Source organism: Lutjanus erythropterus, chromosome 22 (assembly GCF_056507025.1).
Source record: "Lutjanus erythropterus isolate fLutEry1 chromosome 22, fLutEry1.hap2, whole genome shotgun sequence".
Classification (NCBI taxonomy): Eukaryota; Metazoa; Chordata; class Actinopteri; order Lutjaniformes; family Lutjanidae; genus Lutjanus; species Lutjanus erythropterus.
In genome coordinates, this window is record NC_139338.1 from 13,022,322 (window position 1) to 13,046,129 (window position 23,808).

Below are 23,808 nucleotides of genomic sequence, written 5' to 3' on the forward strand. Positions count from 1 at the left end.
ACCATCATCAAAAACATGATGCAAGTTTTGTAAATTATAATCATTATGCGTCTAAGCCCAATATGTACAGTGCCAGTCGAAGAACCACAGAACATTGAGAACATCATGTGTCTAACTGTTGATGCTCTCTAGCACAGACATCGCATCATAATACAGGCTGAGCTGGTGGACAAACTGTTTAAACTAAATAGGTTATCTTTTTATTCCAATTTTACTGATACTGCTAAAACAAATTTTAATGGGTCTGTAATTTTTCAAAATAATGGTCATTTTTAGAAAGAAAGAAAAAAGACTGGAAAATCATCAGTAATAGGCCATCCATTAATAAAAAATGTTTTAAAAAAGCAAATATGGGTGCAATTAAATGAAACTCTTTTTGCTAGTAAGTGTAAGAAATTGCTGAAGGAAGTTATTACTTCCTTCAATTGGGCCTTTACAACAATCTGAGATTTAGCAAGAAAATTACAGTGAAATGTCTTTATCTTAACAGGAAAGTGCAGAAAAACATGGAGCTTCTTTGAGGACTGTTGTTTATACTGAGGCATCTGGAAACCCAAAATAGATCTGGTCAAAAGAGGTCAGACAGACCTAGACTGACTATAAAATTAAATGCTTAGTTCATGTGTTCACTTCAGCTGTGCAGAGAAGAGTTTGGGAGGTAATTGAAATCTTTTATTAATGTATTAAAACAGAGTTCATAGACTTGCTTGGACCTTAAAGTCATACTGAACTGCTGCAGATGAAAAGTTTGTTCATGCAATTGGAATTTGTAGTTCATCAGGCTACTGGCTTTGGATAATTTCTAATGTCTGGTGTAAAGAATTTGACTGGAGGTATACACGTGATATGATGGCTCAGCGATCTCCTTGCAGTGAAGACACTTATTACTTTTAAATGACATGATGTTCCTCTGCTACAGTGACTTTTTTGGAGCGGAGTCTGTGTAATGAGTGTTGCTGTTCTCATAGCTGAGGTGGAAGACATGCAGAAAAACACTGTGACCACTCTGTGAGGCATAGCATTAACCTTATCACAACTCTAACTGCATGGCCGCAACCACACCTCATAAAACGCAGGCTCAGTTACCACCAGTTTGCAAATGGTGCAAACCACACCGTGACGACACGGGGTGTCTGGGTAATTTCAGCGTCTGGCTCCCGACATAAATCACAAAGTCAACAAGATAGCCTTATTAAGAGAATTTTCCGCGGTTTATTCTTGAATGATTTCTGTTTACGTGTCTCCTAAAAGACGCTGAAGTTACCCAGAGAGATTTTCTGTGCTGTGGATCACACCTCTACTGAAAATCTTACCACATGTATGATACCTCATTCTCCACTGAGTGCAGTATCTCTGCTACCTCATTGTCCTCTTCAGTGTCATTTCTGAGTGTCATAGACTTGTAATCTACATAATCATCCTCAGGTACCTCTTCAGCCTCCTCTGATGCTACTACATCCTCCTCAGCCTCTGAATTAGTTGACTTGGCCAGGTTTGAGCGCTCACTGACTACTGAATGTGTTTCTCCGTCAGCGAGTTCCTGTGACAAAAGTTTTACAGCAGTTCTTTGAAAGAAAGTTCAGTAACACTTTATAATAACCATCATTAATAAATGCTAAATTGCCAGTTACTTAAACTTAGATAACAGTCACTTCACTGCTAACAAACAATATTAAGTATTTGTTAAAGAATATCAATTACACAGAGAGATGGACCGGATATTTTTTACACTTTGTTCATGGTTAATAAATAGTTTGTAAAGCACTATAAATTTGGATAGTCATTTTTAAGTTTCAACTGATGTTTATAATGCTTTCTAAATGGTTAATAAATACTATGTAGTGCATCTATGAAGATTATTTGGATGGCTACTGTAAAGTTGCATCTGACGTTTTGAATACTTTGTACCTGGTTAATAAATAAAGGTGTAGTGCATCTTTAAACATTATTTAGATGGCCAGTATAAGTTGTGACTTATGTTGACAAAATTAGTCATAATAAATGCTTAATAAATGGTTTATAAAGCACTGTTCAACAGAAAAATAACTATATTATTAGTTCAATTAACCATCAATTTACCACTTATTAATGATGGTTATTATAAAGTGTTACAGAAAGATCAACAACTTAAAGATGTGCATTAAGAAGTCAATAAATCAATGATGTTACCTTGTTTTGAGTTTTAGCTTCTTCAGCTGATTCCTACAGAAACAAGCATCACATTTGCAGGGACTGTCAGCTACAAAAAAAATACAACAAATGGCTCAAATAAACGAGCAAGAATGAACAGGTGACTCACTTGTTCTCTCAAGTAAGACCTTCTCGGTTTGTCCTCCACCACCTCCACTTTCTGCTCCTCCTCTTCCTCTACACCCTCCTCTGCTTCTTCCACACCCTCAGGAGCAGCCTCTTCCTCCTCCCTCGGCTCCTCTCGCTCCTTCTCCTCTCTCCTCGAGCTGTACGTCTCTGTCTTCACCTCTTCCTCCTCATTGTCACGGTAGCGGCCCCTGCGCCAGGATGGCCTCTCCTCTTCTGCGCTGTTCTTCTCCGTGGCGACGCTGTCGTTGCCCTCGGTCACGGTGCCGTCCAGCTGCCTCTGTCTCTCCAGCGCTTCCTTCAAGCGTCTCTGCCGTCTCTCCTCGCGTTTGGCCATGCGCTCTGCCAGGGCTTGGTCATCGTCGTCACCGCCACCTCCTCCATAAGAGCTGCTCACAGTCTCTGTCACGCTGGGAGGAGAGAGAGGAGACAAACATTTCACTGTGAGGTCTTTTGTTGAGGTCAGAACAACGGACGTCAGCTGAGCAGGGAAACTGAATGCATAATATTATCTCCTGTTACCCCTGAGATGCCCTCGGTCAACCTCTAACAGCTTCATAGTTGTTTAGTAGCAAAAGAGTTGTGTTTATTTTAAGTTGTCAGGTTTGAGGGTGAGTAATGTAACATAATGGAAAATGACAGAAAGGACAAAATTCCCAAAACTCAACAAAAGCATGAGCCCAGTAAACTCACCACTGATACCGAATGAAATGTGCAAAAAGAGCATGAATGCTCAAGAAAACTGTCTCTTGGTTACAAAAGAAACCCTAAATGAAATTCTGTGAGAGGAAATCAAAGTTTACAGAGAGTGGCTGCCACATTATTGTCAGCTCTTCTTGAGCCAGTATGTGGTGGAGGCTGACTATTGGCTGTATTGACAGGTTTTCACCACAAATATTCTCTTAAAATAAACTCTCGGTCTGGCCTTAAAATAAACAGAAAATCAGAAAATGTATCTTGGATTGCAGGTTTGAGGGGTTCATCTTTTATCCTTGACTCAACAGTTCCTTTGTATACACTCAGTCAGATATGAGATTTTATTGCTACTACAATGCAAACCAGACTGAGAGTCTACGGCAGGGCTAACGTCTTAGACACAGTGGTGCTTTGAGCTAAATGCTAAAATCAACATGCTGACATGCTAACGATGACAATGTTAATGTGCTCATAATTAGCAGGTGCAATGTTTACCATATTTATCATCATCAATGTTAGCATGCTAACATCTTGACGAGGCAGCTGCAGGGGATGGCAAGCAAACAGAAAAACAGCAAAGTTCATGGGTTTTTTTTTTGGTTTCACAAGGCTAAGGCTGTGTTTTTTACACTTCAATGTGTGTTAAATGAATTAATCAGTGCTTCAAAAAAAAAATTGACAAGAAATACATGGACCAGCAACAGCTCAAGCTCAAGGATTCATCAATACAGCCTGTCAGTGACCTGACTTCAAACTTGGAAGCTGCAACTTTTGCCATATTTGATCTTATTTTACTGTATATTTGTTATTACTACTGTATATTTTGCAGATTAACCTGTTCAATACAGCGTAGCAGCTCACAGCTAATGTGGCTACTACCACAAGCTGGGGCATAATTGAAAAAAAAATGTTGTAGTATTAAGAGACAGTCGAGAGAAGCCTCATTTGAAGCCACATAAATAATGAGAGCGGAGGGTTGGATGCTGGACACTGGTTTTTCAGCTTACTTTTTGAGAAAGATCATACAGTGTGTGTGTGTGTGTGTGTGTGTGTGTGTTGCTGCTGTATGTAGATTTACTTGATAACCTCGCCCTGAAAGCGACAATATAGCTATGTATGAGAAAGAAGACTGCAACATTGTGCAACTATGATTAGCACCCAGCAGCTAGCCTGCTCAGACCACTGGGCAGTGAGGTGAGATCAACAGATAACATTACACTTTGCTTTATTGCACCTAAATAAACACAGAGGAAATCACGTCACAGGCACAGCCGCGATTGTTTTGTACATATTTGGTCATAAACCAAAGCAATGGACAGACATTTTGACCTGATAATGGCACTAGATAGAAAGTCGGAGAATCACCGGGAGGGGAACATGGATATCTCTTTGTGGCAATCTGTCCAAGAGTTGATGAGACATCTTGCCACAAACAACAAATGTAAACCTCATGGAGATGCCAGAGGTGAAGTCAGGGGATTTCAAAGATAGAAGGATTCCTCTTCCATGGCAATCCACCAATAGTTAGAGTTGTATTTAAGACTGAACCAAAATGGTGGACTGATTGTCCAACTCACTGCACGGCTGAAAACTATTGCTGTACTGTATATCTCTTTCAGTCAAACAAATATCAACTGTACACGCATCCACCTCGCTCGAAATATCATGACTCATAATATTCTGACCTAAAAGTCTGGCAAACATTATCCTTGAATCTACACAATCAACAATAGCTGGTCAACACTAAGTCCTGTCTCAGCATCCTCCTGTACAATCCCCTTGTTGTTTGACTGGCCCAGGATGTATCTCTGAGCTCATAGAGAGGAAACATTCACGACCACAAAGCAGTGTCTGTGTTGCTAGATGTCAGAGCAACCCACCACTTCCACTGCAGCCAAGGCGATTGATCTCATAGCTTTAAACTGCATAGAAATGGATATGTAACCGTCTTTGTTCCTGTATGGCAGTCTCTCTGATGGATAGGTATGAGATCATGAGCTGGTTGTCAGTTTGATAGCTGGGACAAAGTTCAGTTCTTGTATTGGTTGAAAAGAAATAATGATACGGAAAAGCCACTTCACTGAATTTCATCATTCAACGCCTTACAGCATTACATTATTATGTCAGCTTAGCCAACATAACTAGGCGCAGCAGGCCTGTCAAGCATTGGATGTCTTTAATGTTAAAGTGTGTGCGTGGGGCTGCAGTGAGAGCGATACGCACCATTTAAAAGTGTTAAGTGTTCTTTTTTTAGGCAAAAAATATGAGAGCAAAAGTGCAAGAAATGGATTAAAGTGTGTTTTTATCTGCTCTAATGTAAATTCCAAATGTTAGCATGTCTGGCTAGCTAGCTTACAAACTACAGTATCAACTGAGTACTTCTAATGCTAACAAGTGCATTATTTAAAAAAAAAGAAGACATTAATTTCTGGGTTTAAAAAAGCTTGATTATTGATATTACATTTGCCATTAGTTAGTCTTCACCCTTCACTTCAAGTGAAAACATGCTGTTCAAGAATGTACGCTTTTAGCATGGTGCCACATGTACAGTGCATTTTAATGACAGAACTCTTATTTTAATATAAGTCAGAAACATTACAGTTTTCAACCAACTTATGGAGCTAATGTTGGCTAACTAGCTACAGCTAATAAAAAAGTTGCTGTGCTGCTGAGTTGCATCTTTTGCACATGCAGTGTCATTATTTTAAATGGTGACACTGGTCTGCAGCACACAGAGATGGAAAAACATGTGACTAAAACTAACCAATGAGCTCCACAGGAATTTCTGCACAATTTCTGCCCGAGGACATCACAACATTCAGTTGAAAGGTCGGACAAATTGAAGATGGAGGAGCAGCTAATTATACGCATTCTGTAGCTGTACAACCTGTCAAGTTCTTACTACTTTGACAACAAAACAAGGAACAAAGCCTGGAGATACAGTATCAACTCAGAAGCAGAACAGTTAATGGTTGTGCTAGCTAGCATATCATCACGCTTACTAGTGTGTACCAGGGTATCCCTGCTCTTCTGTGTCCTGTGGAGCTGACTGGTTGTAATGGCAGGCACGACAGTGGTGCAACCTCCTAAGCACCTTGGATAAAAGGACGAAAGCAGCACAAAACACCCGAACGGCCCCTTAGGCTGCTTTTGTCTTCTCCTGTCTAAAACCAAGTACCCACTGTTTCAAAAATTACCATTAATACTGAGACCTCAGCTAAGGGTCAGTTGTTTTATGACAGAATAAAACAACTGACCCTTCACATTTCCCAGAATTCTGGAAACTCAGTCTCCAGCGCTACAAAATACTGGATTCTCTTTGCAGCAGAGGTGGTGAAAGAATTTTTGGCGGCATTCCTCTGAGCTGCCCTGACACTTTTTCACACAGAAACGGGACTCGTGTTGATTATTTATAGATGAAGTACAACCGCTTTGACTGGGCAGGATGATGACACAGACAGTTTTTCCTCCCTCTGTCCTGTAGCTCCTTTGCTTCTTCGGCTGGACTAAAAGTTGAGAGCTAAGAGATATATATTTGTCACAGACAGAACCTGTGCGGCTATGTATGAGTCACCTGTGGCTGTTGGTCATGACCAGACTGTCTGGCTGTCCGCTGGGCTCCTCGCTCTCCCGGCTCATCAGCCTCTCCTGGCGTGCCCTGCGCCTCCTCTCGCGGGCCGCCTCCTCCTCATCATCATCATTTCTCGCCATCCTGAGGGAGACAACAGAAGAAAGAAAAAAAAAATGGTCAGGAAACAATGAGAGACATTTTCTTTTTTTCCCCCCAACTTTCAACCCTTCATCTTCTCCCCTTCCTCAATTTAGTTTCACGGTTAGAAACTTCAAAGGGAACGATTCTTTAAATTGGACTGTAATCATCACAGTGACCAAACCTGGAGGATTTGTCCAAAGTTTTTTTTTTTTCCTCTTCTCTCCTATCAAGCTGACCTGTCAGCTGTGCAACAACCAATACTTCTTATCGTGGCTGCAGTTTTCACGAGCCGATAAAAACTCAGTCTGGAGACACGGCTTGGCTGAGGATAAGAGAGAGCCAGAGAAACTGTTCTTGCGCTGGTCTGGTCAGTGTTGGAACAGAGCAAACTGAAGAAGTGTGTGCGCATGAGTGAGCAAACAACCACCAGCCTTTAAAGTTTATGTTTTTACAAGGAATGTAATACCACATAAAACCTGGAAATCACATTTTTCTTGAGTTAACAAAGTAAAGTTAAAAAAACCCTTATGTCAAACCTGCTTAGCGGTACTTTGTGCTGACCTAAGTGAAGTAGCTTTGTTTTAAACATGCTGCTTATTGTTTTAATAAAATTCTAGACAAAAAGACTCATCTCAACACAAATACTAGTTTTCTAGTTAAAAGGAATTTTTAAAAAGTTTTGGAAACACACTTATTTGCTTTCTTGCAGAAAATCAATACCACTCTCTGGGCTTTTCTCTTTGCTAAATATAAAAAAAATGGATAAGATTAGCTTGGCACTAAGACTGTAAGCAGGGACAAAAAGCTAGCCATGGCTCTGCCAAAACGTAAAACAAGCTGAATATATTAAGTCTCAAACAAACAAATTAACACATTATATGCTCTGTGTTTACTTTTTGACAGCCAAGCTAGCTATTACCAAGTTGCCAGTGTTTATGCTAAGTTGAGCTAGCTGGCCGCTGTAAGTGCTGGTGCATTCCATTTGAAATGTGAACTGTGAATATCTAAGGTCTCAGTTGGAAATTTGAACTCGGACGGCCCCTTGAAGTCGTATTTTCAAATCGGAAAGTTGGCCGAACCTCACGAACCCCAACCTCAAAATCCAAGATGGCCTCTCTGCACATCAACAGCAGTGAAAGCTGTTTATTAGTATTTCTGTCTTTTGTTTCTCATGAAATCGGTCACGCACACAGTACCGTCCAAGTTTTACCTGTGGAAATGTTGCAGTGGTGTTTGCACGTGCAAAATATCGCATAATGTGTTATTATCCAGCACAAATTGTGACATCATTCCTTGCTCCAACTTCCAACATCTGAGGCAAATGGAACGTACCATGTGTGTTTAACAGACAGATATCTATCTTCTCACCTAATTCTCTGCAAGAAAGTGAAAAAGTTTACTTTACTTACTCTTGAGTAACATAAAAAAAGAAGCAAAAAATATAAAAAAGTAAGCAGACTTGGGTAGAAAAATGCCTCGATGCTAAAAATAGGTGGATGAATCTTAAAGATACCACTTCTTGTTTTAATTAAGATTTTTTTCACACCCTAAAAATGGGTGTGTGTATATAATTAGAAGATAAAAAGTGAAGTGTGAACAGCGTGATACACAGTTCCCCTCTGGTGATGTATTTTTCTCATGCATAACTGGTCAAGCATACAGGAGATGAATCAAGGTCAAGTCAGGTCATGACTAAATTATCGTGGCCAGACATCAGTTTTTTAGCTTTAAAATCTAAGAATTTGACTTTCCCGTCTCTCCACTTCACCCCGCCATTAACAGGAATAAATCCATTGAAAAAAAAACAACAAACAACGCCAAGATCTACAAACCGCCCATATCCTTAATAGAGCAAAATCCACAGCAGACATGCAGTGGATTATGCATGTCTTTATTAAATGCAGTGGTTTAAGTAAAGGGTGTGGCAACGTGCAGTCATCAACACAAGTCCATTGTTCACAATCTAGTTGGCTGGTGAGCTACTGTATATTTATGTGCTTAAATCTGATCGAAAGCAACAAGTCGAGGCCGTTCTCTGGGGCCAGTCCAAAGTCAGTCTGGGAAAATCAGAAAATTTAACTGAAGTAGAAGCAGACAGGTTTAGGGAAAGAGGTTACACCCAAAATGTAAAGTATATTTGATACTGTTAATGAAAGCATCATAAAGTGAGGATGTCTAATAGTGCAATAATGCCAGAGACAGAATTCTCCCAAACTGCAACGTTTCTGGCCACCTGACATCTATGAACTCAGCTCCATGCTTGATCTGTGTTGCCCCGGCTGACCTTTACACTCCCACTGCTTACCACACGCCCAGCTACCTAACATCACAGCGCACGGTCTTTGAGGTCAGCCGGCGAAGCATGCTGTTGCATGTTAACTGCAACATGTGTGGTGAGCCGAGCTAAAGCTACTTGGGTTTATGTTGGATTTTACAGCTCGTGAACAACAGTTTCCTTCTTCCTTTCCTTCCACTCTGCTGTCCCCCACTCACACGCCTCCCGTTTCTGTCTATCACATGAGGAATGTTGTCATAACAGAACAGATAAATCTGTTAACGCCCAAGCCGGACTTATGGGAGGGTGACATCAGTGACGTCAGCCAATGCTTTAAACATGTGCATGTGTGTGTGCTTAGTTCAGATAATTCAGCATCTTTAAGCATCAGTCTTAAAGGGACAGGGACAAAATCAAAAATGCATATATTTGTTGAATATAATGGAACTAAATGACACTTAAAGGCAATATCTCCTTACAGAATTCATGACCCAGATAATCTACAGGCCTTGTTGTGAGAAATTTCACAGACAAACTGACTCAAAACTTGGCAACTTACACCAAAACAATAAACACGAATGAACGGCACTACAGGTCAAATAAAAAAAAAAAGCAAAAATATGAAAAACATGTTGATAGGATTGTGGGGGGCTATTTGGGGGGATGACTACCAAGCAATGGTGTTCTCATGGGTTTGAGGAGTCAAATAAAATATGAGATGTCATATACGTCTTTAGTACTCACTAAAAACTAACCTTTGTAACTTTTGCTGAACGCCACCCACTGAGGCCACAAGTTACAGTGACTATATAAAATGGTACTGGCTAGAATGGTAAACACTAAAATGCAGTGTAACAAAACACAAGTGGAGAAAAGTCATAAAGTCAGGAAACTAACTTATTAGCAATATACATTAAGTTGGCAAACATAAAATCCTCTTGTATGTATTAGGTGAACAAAGGTGTCATTAAAGCTTAAGATTTAAACTTGTATTTCTAAAAGGAATAATGTTTTATTTGTCTTTCAAAAGTTTAATAGTCTCACTTTTCTTTTTCTCTACAAATCTTAGTTCTTTTCATTTCCATTCATATTCTGTCAACTTCAATCAAGCTCCCTTGCAGTAGAAAACATATTAACTCTTATTTAAAATGCCAGAGTGATATGTTGTTTCTGTGGAAAAAAAATTGCGAAACTACTGCCTTAACTCCCAACGGACTGCTACGCTATCCCAGAAACAGCCCCAAATGTCATGAGAAAGAGAAAACGACAACAGCTAAAAATGGAACAAAAGAGTCCTCGGTGGCGGCGGCGACGACGACAATCTCAGGGTTAAAGATTCCTCAGTAGGAGAGAAGAACAAACTCCTAAAAGCTGAATTAGCATTCCTGTCAATCACAACCTTGGCTAGAGACGCACACACACACACACACACACACACACAGACACACACACACACACACACACAAGCAAAGCCCTGATTTAATATCCCTTTCCTTACCTAGGCCCCAAACTCTATCAGCATACTGACACAGAAATATGGGGAGAGGTAGAAGGAAAAAAAAAAGAAAAAGAAAAAGTGCAAGTGAAATGGAGAGTGAGGATAAAGAGGAGAAGTGGGAAATGAAAAACGGGAACGGAAAAGGGCGTGCGCGATAATGGAAAAAGGAGTAATCTGCAGATTTTATCATAGACGACACCTTTTCCTGCACAGAACGATGTGTAGCCACAGTTATAAACCTCAGGTGTGAACGTCTGTCAGAATATAGTATGCAACAGAACTCTTGTACACATGAGCATAAATTCCTCATGTTCTTGCTTTTCTTAGTGCAGTAAAGCTGATTTAAGCAGGATTCTGTACTCGCAAAGTAACTGTCGTGTCGTGGATAGTACAGGCACACAAAAGCATCGCCATCAGCGAGCCTATTAGGGAGAAATATGTCCAAATATTTTCTTTACAGCGAAATATCTCAGAAATGTCAGTGAAAACAATTTGGGAAAAGCCCATGAGAAAAGACTTCTTCACCCCTCCTCGAGAGGAGAGGGACGGAGGGAGGGAGAAGAGTAACGAGGGAGATAGAAAGAAAAGAAAAGCTGCTGTGAACAGAGGGGAGGGGAGAGAAGGAAGGGATGGAGAGCTGGAGGGAGAGGGAAAAGACGGTGGGGGCTTTGCTTACGCTGTCAGAAATGCTGACCCATTCCCACGCTGGCCTCTCTGGACTATTTCCCTTCCTACTGCCGGCCCAAAGAACCACAACGTACCCCGTCTGTCTCCCTTCCCCGCCCTGCGCTCTGCTGGGCCGACTCCAAGAATACACAATGTTGGCTGTGACAGAATTCCCCTAGACTGCATTTATTCTTACTCACTGATGAATGAGGCAGTATAGTATGCATATAAAACAGAAATATCGGGCGTTAGTCCCTTGTGTAATCGCTGCAACTCATCTCCAACCACTCATGCCCATACAGTATGTTCTGGCCCTGCGCTACAATTTTAGTTCTCATGAAGTCAAGTAAATCGATGTTTAAGTGTTTTATCATACATATATTGTGCTATACATCACCTATATGCCAGTACCCGATCCAACAATCACAAAAAAGTCAGATTTGTGGATATCCTCTGGTATTTTTAATGGTATCTGCAATCAATGTCTGTGATACGTCCCTCCCTAGCTGCAGGAATCACACAATAATCACTCCGCTAGCTGTTTTATGGGAACTAAGAACAATCCCTAAATGCTGGAACAAAACTACTGACCTGTGTTTATTTATTGCCATCTTTGGGGCCCCTTCAGACCCCCCATACCGTGCACGTATGATATAGACTGTAATGCTTTTGCTGCTTTACTCGCTAGATGCCTAATGGCATCACTGGATCAAACACACTACACTTTCTTAAATTAGAGAAAATCAAATACTAGTTAAGGGGCTCCACATAGACTTTTTTTTTTTTAATAAAGTATGGAATCCCTTTCTTAACCATATTAGAGAGAAAGTCTCACTGACCCTTCCTTAGTCCCGCCCCCTTTCTGATCTGTGTTCCACTAACAGTTGAGGAAGCTTTGAACTTCTGTCAACTTTCTCCTCTCCTGTTTCCTGTTACTAGATACGCTATGCGCTTGGCTCATCTATGTACAAATTGCTAGCTAACCAGCTACTTAATCTACATAAATCATTAGCTAGCCTTCTGCTAACATTAGCCAAACACTTAGTTCGTGTTTTGCTAACATTAGTCAACTGAAGATGTGAACCAGTATGCTGCTTTTACTGGGAAAGGAGAAACTTGATGAAGTACCAAGCTTGCAAAACTGTGGTTGGAGTACAGAGCAAAAAGGGGTCATTGTGTCACATAATATAATGTAGTAGTGCAACAGATTTCACGGTGAGAAAAAAATTGTTACCTGTACTTATATGTGCAGGGCTTGTACATGTTGAAAAAAAACACCAAACTTTGAAGACAGTTAACAGATGTTGCTATAAAAGTGACATATAATCACATCTCAAGTTCAGCAATCTTTTAACCATCTTCAAAATTTGGTTTTCTTTGATGAGACTAGCACATAAGTTCAGTAAAAAGGAAAGCAAAGCAAAAAATTCTGCCGGGTACCAAGGTTGCTAAACTGTAATTGAAGCACAGACAAAAAAAAGGGGGCGGGACTTAGGAAGGGTCAGAATTAGCCATGCTCCCTTAATACAGTTCTGCATCCTGCCAAAGTTTTGTTTCTTCTTTGTTTCTTTTTCTTGATAAAAAAAGAAACAGAAATATCAAATGGTGCTCTCTTGTGGAAACTAAGATTGGACTTAACAGATCTGCAGCAACAGCTCTCCGTTTCTCTTCCTGTCAGAACCAAAGGTTTACAATACAGGACCGGGTCATGTTTGGAGTGGTCCATTCACCCGGGGCGGGGATTGTTTGGCATGGCTCATTCACGGAGGATGGGTGTTATTTCCTCGGCCCTTCCTGGTCTCTCGGGGGGGAGGAGCCAGCACAGATGTTTCAGAATGAAGAGGAGGAAGAGGAGGATGGTGGAGAGAGAGAAAGAGGAACTGGAGCAGAAGAAGGATGTGGATTTGAAAAATGTAAGTAGAAGATCAAAAGAGAGAAGCAAGGGGGAGATGAGAAGAAGGAAGATGTAAAAGTGAGAGAAGAAAGTGGACAAGAATAAGGAGAACAAAGGCCTGAAAATGAAAGTGGAAGAAGATGAGAAGTATGAGGCAGGGGGAGGATGAGAGAGAGGAAGCCGAGATGGCAGGAGGAGGACGAAGGAGAAGAAAGACAGTGACACCCAGGGGAGGAGGAGGAGGAGGAAGAGGAGATGAAGTATGACAGAACAGGAGGAGGAGGAGGAGGAGGAGGAGAGAGAGGGAAATATCAAAAATACACACTTCCCAAAAAGGACATCAAAGATGAAATGCAAAGTCTTTTCCAAAATCAACATTGTACATTTAGCTAAGCCTTAAATAAGTTACATTCAACATAATGAAACGTTTTGTAAAAAGTTATGGTTATTTGCTTGATAGCAAACATAGCTTGATTGATAGCACTCTCACTTCTGTACAGTAAATATGACCCTACAATTACAGAGACGATTAGCTTAGCATTAAGACTGAAAGAAGATGATTTAAACTGCACAACAAGTTGCGGCTCTAGTGAAGTTCATGCGAGGGACTATTTTTCTTGGCTGGGTGCACTGACTAGAGTTTTATTGATCTTCTTATCGAACTCACAGCAAGACAGCAATTACACGTATTTCCCAAAATGTCAAACTGTTTCTTTAACTGTCCAACATATAACAGCGATGACTCACCATTGTGGTCATGCAGAATATTTGCAATGTGTAAATATTCTGGTCAGGCTAAGCTTAGAAGGATGACTATGTTTACATGCAAACTTATTTTCCACTATTATTCCAAATATGATACTGGTCATGTAAACAGCACAGTCCGCTTGGATAAACCCAATTTGGCCTTGAATTCTGGACTTAGCATTTTCTGATTAGAACAAGTGGAACGTGCCGATATTATTCAGGTTTTAGGAGCATTCCTCACACATTTATAACTAAACTAAACTTAACTCATTCTATGGATTCATTATTCTGGAAAGCAATAATGCATGAAAACCGAATCTTCTATATGATCATTACTTTTTAGAAAAAGTCAACTTCATGATTACCCAGTTCAAATGGTTCCATCTACCATCATCAATCACTGATTTAATGACCCCAGATTATTCCTTTCAACTGAAGAATACTCTTATATACTTATATGATATATATATGTATATCTTTTCATATCCAATAGAAAACAGAATCTTTGGACTCATAAAACCTTTTTATCAGTTTCTGATTTTTCAATATTTCCCAGTTAAAGGGGAGGTAGTGTTGGGTTTCAGAAAAACTAAAAAAGAAACTAAAAATATAAAGAGGGATAGATACAAAGTACAGTATTAAGGACTGGAAATATTAAGAAATGGTGCAATATTAAATCACTTTGATGTTTTGTAGACACAACAACTGACTGCCAGTGGAAATTAGGTTAGAAAATAAAACATTTGCCGATTTAATGTGACTTCCAGTATAAATTACGCCCACTGGTTGATCCTGCCAGTAGCATATGATTGTCTCCAAGTCATGCAAGTCTAAGTGCACAAATCCGGTATGCTGAAACTCCAAATGGCTCATTAAATCAGTTATGGTTTATTTCCAAATACAGACACAGAAACAGATAATTTTGATGGCTGAACAGATACAGATAATGTTGTCTCTGTGCACCTTAAGCACATTCAAAATATGTCTTACATGGGGGTTTTATCAGAGTTTGACAGATGGTCTAAAAACGACATCAACGTTATCCTCGTACATTGTAATGTTTCATTATGGACTCAATTGTCGTTGCAAGGCTGAGGTAGAGAGATATATGCACAAAAGAGAAGCCCATACACCTACTTTTAGACATTAGGAAAGGCTTGGATATCAACAGGTTTTTGGAAATATGCAAATTTCCAACCGTTTCAAGAAGGTGAATGAAAGAGGGAGGCTGTGTTGGCGAACAAGTTCTCCACTGGTGGAAAACTCGGAAAATCCTATTTTAACGCAAAGAAGCAAAACAGCTCTAACGGCTCCAGCCATTACACTTTTCCATAGAAAACTGAATATTTTGTGGATGCAAATGTAGTCAATGAACTGCTCCAGCTGCATGTAGCAGGGAGCAACAACAGCTTTTATTTTGTGAACTATTCGTACAATCACTGTTACAAAAGAAGACTATTTTTAGCTGGAGCAGATACCCTCTGGTCACTGAATTGACTGGGAAAATTCCACATCCGTGAGCTCTCTTTGGGGTAGGGGGAGCAGTCAAGACATTCCTGTGAGACCGTGTGTTTCACTGAACAGAGATGTACAGAAACATTGATGAGAAGCACGGATGCAGTGTGAGAAACCTCAGCAGAGCAGAAAACTATGTCTGTATGGTTTCACTGAATAGAATGAGAAGTGAATTCAATCCCATTGTGCGCCTCTATGTCAACAATCATTTTCTTACAACTATAACTGAGGCTGATGTAAGACAGAACACGGAAGGCTTGGCCGTTCTCCCTACACACACGCACACACACACGCACACGCACACACTTAAACACATGCACTCAGTTGTAGTTCAGTTGTAGAAAAGTGAATGGAGCTTGTCAAACCTTCATCACCTGATACTGATCCAAACACACATGCACACTAAAGTGAACACTGCATGCACTCATCCTCACCCCTATTCACACACAATCACACACACATCCACACAAGGGCCCGACTGATACTGGATTTTTGGGGCCAATGTTAATACAGATATTAGCGAGTAACCATTCATTCATATGTTGGCAGACACTCTATCGAATATACACAATATATACATAAATACACATTTTTTGCAATGATCCCTCAAAACTTGCGAACACTTATGACAAAGATACTGTATTTAACAGACAGTAAATTTTTAGAGGTATTTCTCAACGGTCATAAGTGACTATAAATAAAAATAAGCAGAAATAGAGTAAAACATATGTATATATCAAACCTGAATTAAGAAAGAAGGATCAAATATACATACAATGGATACTTTTTTTTACTTTTTACGCTGCAAAAAAACTCATAATTGAGGCAACTGCCTTCACTGGATTTTTGAGTTTTGGATTAAACTCAAACTCTTAAGTTTTGAAATCACCAATCATCATAACTTCCTGCGAGTTCCATTAATCTTAGCAGTATCCAATGCAAACTTCACACACACACATCTCAATGAACTGACTCAATGTTCTATTATTTACTTCTTTTGTTTTTTTTTTATTTTATTTTGTTATTCTATTATTTACATTTTTAATGCTCTGCGGACTTTCATGTTTTATAATTTAGTTCTTGCTGTTTTGACTGAGCTTGAGCTCCAAAATATTTGTAGTCCTGAGGTTACTTCGAACACTCAGAACAGAGCATAGTTTTATTCTCCCTGGAACAAGTTGCCTTTGATTTTTAATGAATTACACACACACACAAAAATTCAGCTTTGCTTCTGCAATTTTCACTTGCTCCTTCAATTTCAGTGCAAAAATTGTTTTAGAAATGCTAAGAAATCAGGCATTTTAGGCTGCAACAATCCCAAAAGATATATCGGTCGGGCTTGAACACACACACACACACACACACACACGCGCACTCTTGCACACAGACAACCTCACTGTTCCAGCATGTAGGAAACAGCTCAGGAGACCTGGCCAGTAAACACTTATAATAGCCAGGAATTTGGCATTCCTACAGCCGTTATTATATGGCCCCACACTCTCCCTGCGTTCTCCGTCTTCTCACAGTGCGCTCGGTGATGGTTGAATGGAAGCAGGCCAATGAGACAACATGTGGTTTTGACTAGTCCCACCAAGAGGGGCATGTAAATATTGATTGTTTCAATATATTGGCAGAAATGGAAACAATGTAGAGATGTAATCTTTTATCAATAACAGGAGCGGCATGTTGCCTGCCAGCTGAAATTATTGCTGCTTGGGCCAAATAAACAGTCATGAACAAACTCCCGCCGAGCTGAAAATGTAAGTCGAAGGCGCTTATGACTCTTGGTCTTTTTCGCTGTCGGTCCATTTCTCTCTCAGTCAGTCAGTCCACATCTCTTCCCTTCTGTCAGCTCTTCTTAGTCTACATTTTCTGCCAAATTCCATCTTCTCCATGTAACATAAACACTCCAAAACTGCATAAATAATTCTAGCGGCAGGAGGTTTATGGAGGTTTTAAGCCATGAAACATAACAACAGCATTAACCTTCACTTCAATCAGTTATTTAGAGAGCATTTGGGGAAATGAGGCATAAAAGTCTTAAAGACGTAAAAAAAAAATAAAAAAAATGAAAAGATGCCAAGAGTGAAGCAGTTACGCACAGTCAAAATGTACATGATGTTGACCCTAAAAGGAGTCTCAGGTTACAGAGGCTGTAGATAAAGTAGCCACAGTATGAAACTGGTCATATTTAATCAGTTTACCATATTTTGGATCACTTAAATTTTGTTATTTACTTAAAGATGCATTAGATAATTTAGTTTGTTTTTAAATTTACAATAGATAAAATGACGACACCTAACGTGAACACAGTCCCTCATATGACAAAATTATGGAGACTTATCAAATGACTGCAGCTCCCCTTAGAGCAACAGCACATTTCAGTGTCTTATCATTTTATTATAAATTATTATTCTAGCTCTGATGAACCCATTCTACACCACCTGCTAAACACCAAGCAACAGGGAAGACAAACTTAGCAACTAGCTGGTGAACACTGAATAGCATTTAGCAGCTAAAGAGACAGATATTTCCCTCAGGAGTTGGTGGAGACCAAAACAGAGCTAAAAAGGAGGGTGGTTATTGGATTTTCCTCTGAAACACTGAAAAGTTAACTATTTGCTAACATGTAGCCATGTTAACTTTTATAAGGTGATAATACTGCACGTTCATGTTGTACTTCAGTTATATAGTAGCACATATTATTTTTAAACTAGCACATTTACTATATTTGGCATTTCTGTATTGCAATTTCTTGTTTCTCAGTGGCTGATATACATGCTGATACGATGTATCTCTGATAAGCTACTGATTGATAGTACTGGCCATGTACAGCTGATGTATTGGTCCGGCTTTATTTGCTTCCCAAAATAAGTAAGTTCAATTTAAAATAAACTTGGCACCATCCATATTAACACACACGCCTACACATACAGGTAGGCAGTTTATTTTCAATGTCTTGATCAATGACTTAACCCTGACTTTTAATACCTTCTATACGTCCTTCACTTTTGTAGATGATGTACACTGTTTTGCAGAACACATTTGCCTTTATACGAGAGAGAGAAATGCTATTTTACCTTGAGCAAATGGGCTTTTTCATAGCTTAAGGTAAATGCTACTCACGTATTCTTTGTGTCATAAAAAAGAATTATCAGAGAGAAACATCTATGTATTCAGCAGTGGTCGGACCTATGTCAGCTTGTTTTTCATCAGTGATGGAGTAACTGGCTCTAATAAAACTCTTCTCACAGATACATCAAACAGGCAAGTGACCTTGGCCGGTATCTGCATCCACATCGCCCTCATCCTTAATTGAAAGGACTGCAGAACAGATGAGGAGACTTTTGTGAAAAGGGCCTATAAAATACCTCCTTGGCACACCATGTATCAAGTTCTCACAATAAAACCTCCTTTTTACTATTTTTGATTACTGCACTTGGCGTGTTACCACTCAATCAATTTGTTGAAATGAACTTTAGTTTAATCAATTTCTTCCATTGAATCAAAGAGAGTTCACAAGGCCACGGTATCCGGGAGAGAAAATTGGAAAGAGGGAGGGAGGGAATGATTGAACATTCCCACTTAAAGGTCATCACATTGCTTATCAGATTTCTTATCAACCTTTTTTTTCTTTGTAGCCTCAGTTGGGGGAAGCCAATATTTGCTGAGCGATGTTTTTAAAGACCTAGAGGAGGGTCTACGCTATTAAAGCTGGCTCCCTCCTGCTCCAACTTGGCATGAACATCACAGGAGGAGCGCTGTGAATTGACAGCCAGGGCTTCGTTACACAACACAGCTTCACACAACCTAAGCATCGAGACCGCCAGTGACAGAAACGCAGCCCTCTGGTCTGCAGGCGTTCTGCAGCTGCAGCTATAAATGAAGCCACTGCGGAGGACTGACTTTTTAAACACTTTCTGATTTAGTTGCTAATTCCTCAGCAAAGCAGAAAGTGTTTTAAAAAGTCAGCTTCACGGAGCACTAATCTGCACGCGTGAATGAAAGGCATAACCAAATGGGCATTACCGTTCGGCCTCCAGACGCATCTCCTCCCGCTTCTGCCTCCTCAGCTCCCGGCGCCGCTCAAAGTCCATTTCCTCCATGATTGTGCCCTGAGGGATGACATCATCACACACAGACATGTTAATTTACTCAATTCCAGGAAGGAAGAGAGGAAAGAAAGACGGAAAGACATTCATTTAAGTGTCCAGAGAGGGCAGAAACACAGGTTCACCAGTCAAACAAAGGCTTAGTTTTCTGATATCTGGTTATCAAAATACTGCAAGTTAAAATCTTTAACATCTTCATGAAATTAAGACTCCCTTTTCATACTGGATTCATGTTGCCTTTACAGAAGTTTCTGATTTTGTCTCATTCATATCAGCTGCACTGTTTATGCAAACAGAACCACTGACAGAACTTCTTCTGCTTCACATTAAAAGCATTTAAAGTGCTAGTTTGGATTATTTGAAGTGGGGTTGTATGAGGTACTCCTCCATTGTCAGCGTATTACCTGCAGAAGATGGTAGTCGGCTGCATGGAAGCTGAGCTATGAACTGTTGTTGACAGTTCTCAGCAAAACATCAATGTTGTTTACATGGATGCTATATTAAGGATATTTTCACATAAGCTTGCCATCAGACAGCCTTTTCTGAAAGGAAACCGCCATTATATAAGCCAAATATCACCAGACTCCATTGGAAAAATCAGTGACTTACCTTGCAGAACATGGAAGTTGCTGGTCTACTGCTGCCTTGATCAGTCAGTTTGTTACTGTGTGACTTCGGTGTTTTAAAAGGATGGTTTGGATTCACCAAAGTCACACAACAACACAAACAAACTAACCGACCGAGACAGCAGTAGACCACCGGTTCCTGTGTTCTGCTAGGTAAAATTTTGGCTGAGTGCAAGAGAGTGATACTTGGCTTAGTTGGAATGTGAAAAATCCTAAATCTAGTATAGACTTAAACTGATATTAAATTTTTTTAGATGGGCCCTTTTAACGTGGTTGACATATGATTTGTTGCTGACATTGTCAACAGCAGTATATATATATGGTTAGCTTCCGTGCTGGTGCTCCTCTCTGTTTCTCTTAACTGGGGGTGTGTCCACTGCCATCTACTGTAGGTAATACAATGACTACTCACTTCAAATAATCTTAACTATCCCTTTAAATGGTGAAACGTGGGGTTGCTTTTATTGTGACAGCAAAACATTGTATTTGTCACCGTCTTTTCAGGCATACTTTTGCCAGCATTGAAGCATGTTTGACTTTTGCAAAGAACAAAAACTAGTCGAGTAGCTGCTCAACTTGCTTTTACCACCTGTAAGCATTGTTGCTGCCAAAAACCAGGGATGAAATCTCCAGGAGTAAAACTTCCAAGTACAAGCCATCCTTCTACACACTCTACTGACCAGAAGTGTTTAGCCATATCTTTGTGTACACAAGCCTCAGCTTTAGGTGATAAATCTATGCCCGCAAACTTTGTGAAAGAAGAGCAGAGACAGAAAGGGAGAGGAAGGAGCAGCTAACACAGGATGTTAACTCAATCAGTTAAAAAGCAACGCTCCCTAAAAATATCCTGCTAGGGTACGTGACTGGCTGTGCAGTGAGGACTGAGACCACCCAGGAGCTGCTGAGCCTCCCATCATACATCTACGTTATCCCCGCTAAACCACCAGCAACATCTACTGTACACCGGAGCAGAGTAAACAGACGCTAGCTGAGGGCTTGAGGGAAAAAGACAACGCTGACAGAATAAAAACACTGTGCTGAATGAAGTCCTATTTAAATGCTTATCCTTTATGAGCAGCGAAGCGACTGTGGCAGAAAATAAGGTGCTTTAAAGTGCAGCAGGACAGAGGAAGAACTGTGATTGTCATACCTTGAATTAGCCTTCAAACAATGTGTTTTCCTTCACACCATACCAGCTTTTCACAATGCCTTCTCCAAGCAGAGACACAATGCAACAGCGTCTGCAAATAGTCTCCCACAGTCCTGCCTCAGCTGACAGAAAAAAGGCAAATGCCTGTTCCTTCCCCTCCCTGCTAGTCGTCCCTCCCTCCATCCCTCAGTGACCTCCTTCCTTTCCCTCAGTCTTACCCCCCTTACTCCCTCCTTCCCTCCCTATCTCTGCTGCTAGCTTTTCCTGTGTTGTTTACCTACATGTCAGAGCTTGGCTAAGCTCCGTTCGAGGACATGACTCTGCACTTCAGCCCAGCTTCCTGCGCAATATAAGCACGTTTTCTGCCTGCTCTTTCTTTCATCTGCGGTCTCATACGGCACATGTACATGGACATCTGTACATGAGTATGCATGCACACAGGCATGTAGGTGCAACTTTATAGCATCTGTGTGCATGCTTAACACTCATAAGCATACTAATGAGCACACACAGATGTTCACATTGGCAGGAAACACAAAGACAAGAGAGAAATGCTCAAAGAAACCACGACTCCAACATTGTAAAAAATAAAAATCTGACAGGAATTTAGTAGAATCGATCTTTTGTCATCAACTTCACATAAAAAGTTTTATTTATTCAAGCTTATCTCTACAAACACAGTATGTCCCTGCACAGTCATCATTATGACATATTATTTGTGACATCATAACAACACTGCAGAACAGATACAATGTTACCATTAGTTATGCTGCTGCACTGTTAAAGTGTTATAATGTAACTGGTTTTCTGTGGTATTTTTTCAAGATCTGCATGACGTTTTGTGTACTTTATACAATGACATTGCTGCAACATTGCTAAAATGTCACAATATCTCCATAAAGTGGTGGAAACGCCGTGACAACATACAAACGACATTTAAAATAAAATACTGGCAACTCGAACACTCTTGGTAGGTTGCTACAACGTCAGATGCTGCAAAAGTTATGTTGCAAATACATTCCTGCAACAACTTTGTGTTAGTTGGGATTAAACTCCAAACTACTCCAAACTACTATTTCTAAACTGATAATCATTCTAAGTTGGTTCAACTTCAAAATTAGTTCCTCTGCTGCTTTAAAAATGTGAGTTAAGTGAATATGGGTTAAATAATTAGTTCAAAGTCATCTTGAGTTTTGAAAATGTAAAACCAGTTGAGTTCAGTTAAGCTGAGTTGAGTTGTGAAAGCATTCAAGTTAAATAAGTTCAAGATATTAAGTTAAAAATATGACTTAAATGAACAGTGTAGATATTTGCAGAACACTTCAGAACTTATAAACACGAATTTTGACAGAAAAAAACAATACATGTCAGGAAAGGTCATGGTTGCCTGTGTTCACAATAATTAAAAAAGTTGAGAAGAGTTGTTGGTTTGACTTAGTATCTTAAACTTATTGAACATGGTTTCTGATGTGCAACTGAATTAATACCAAGGTTGTTTTCAATCATTACAAAATTTCCCTAAACTTATCTTTTCAAATTCAGTCAACTTAAAATTTTAAGATTTTCAAGTTAAATATATTAGTGTATATTTTTTTTTACAGGGTTCAAATATTTTTGTAATATGTTTGTTTAAATTCTCAAATGACTGCTACATAACCTTTGCTTGTTACATCATATTTGCTTTTCAGATTCAGTCAACTTAAAATTCTGACACAGCCCAAACACACAAAAAAAGTTTATTTTTACAGTGAAGGGAAGGGACTAACCTTAACCCTCCCTGCTGCATCTTGTCACCCGCTCTCCTCCCCCACTGTGAGCCTGCACAGTAAACACAGCCTTGTCTCTTCACTATTACACTGTAAAAGCCTCTGTGACTTGGAGGAGAGAGAGATATTTTAAATACCGCAAAAATTCACTCTCTATGTTTAGATGCTCGCTTAGTGTCATTTGTGAAACAGGAGAGGGGGAGAGGCAATTGGCACTTGGATGTTGGGGCTATTCATACAACCGTAATTAAGACAAAATGAGAGCAATAACTAAAACCGACAAGGCCTCCAAACATCACCAGTCTAATCACATACTTCCTAGAACCAGCGACGCCAAGGGAGACAAAGTTATTAGTAACGCAAGCACGGCAGTGTATAAATTTGGAGCTATTGTTGCAAATAATACATGATTTATGCTTCTGAGAGGTCTGTGTTTTCATTCAGTGTTCAGTTTTGTACAAAAATGAGTAATAGATCATTTAAAATCATGTCATTAAAATAAAAGGTTTGTCAATTAAATGATCTCGGAGTGGATCACACTGTATATATATGAGTAATAAACCTGAGATAACTGAATTTTTCGAGCTGATATATGATGTATGACTGGGGCTGTTCACCGAATGCAAGGCTGAATGCAGGACGGTCACATTGTCTTGTCTCCACATGGGTGAATACCAGGCGTAGGACAGAAGAGGAAGCCTGTGGCTTGCAGACAAGGCCCTCAGCGCGACGTCGAAATGTAACTGTTGTGTATATCACTGAAAGGACCACCCACACTTTGCAAAAGCTCACAGAGGCAGAGCGAGAGAAAGACAGCATTCCATGAAGTTCAGCA

At 39.9% G+C, this 23,808-nt stretch overlaps 1 protein-coding gene across 6 annotated transcripts in view; it reads right to left on the minus strand.

The window, feature by feature from the left end:
* cald1a (caldesmon 1a) overlaps positions 1 to 23,808 on the minus strand; it is a 78,535-nt gene that overhangs the window by 24,008 nt on the left and 30,719 nt on the right. For 2 of the 6 annotated variants that reach the window (XR_014768967.1, XM_084710757.1), the window contains exons 1-6: positions 21,208 to 21,363; positions 19,349 to 19,434; positions 6,587 to 6,724; positions 2,300 to 2,726; positions 2,170 to 2,202; positions 1,328 to 1,540 (exon numbers count right to left, since the gene is read on the minus strand). Coding sequence is in view for 5 of the 6 variants with exons in the window: in XM_084710757.1 (XP_084566883.1) it covers positions 1,328 to 1,540; positions 2,170 to 2,202; positions 2,300 to 2,726; positions 6,587 to 6,724; positions 19,349 to 19,425 (888 nt within the window). In the remaining variant the exon portion in view is untranslated. Of the gene's footprint in view, positions 1 to 1,327; positions 1,541 to 2,169; positions 2,203 to 2,299; positions 2,727 to 6,586; positions 6,725 to 19,348; positions 19,435 to 21,207; positions 21,364 to 23,808 lie in introns of those variants that run through there. The other 4 variants (XM_084710759.1, XM_084710758.1, XM_084710760.1 and 1 more) reach the window with 4 other exon arrangements.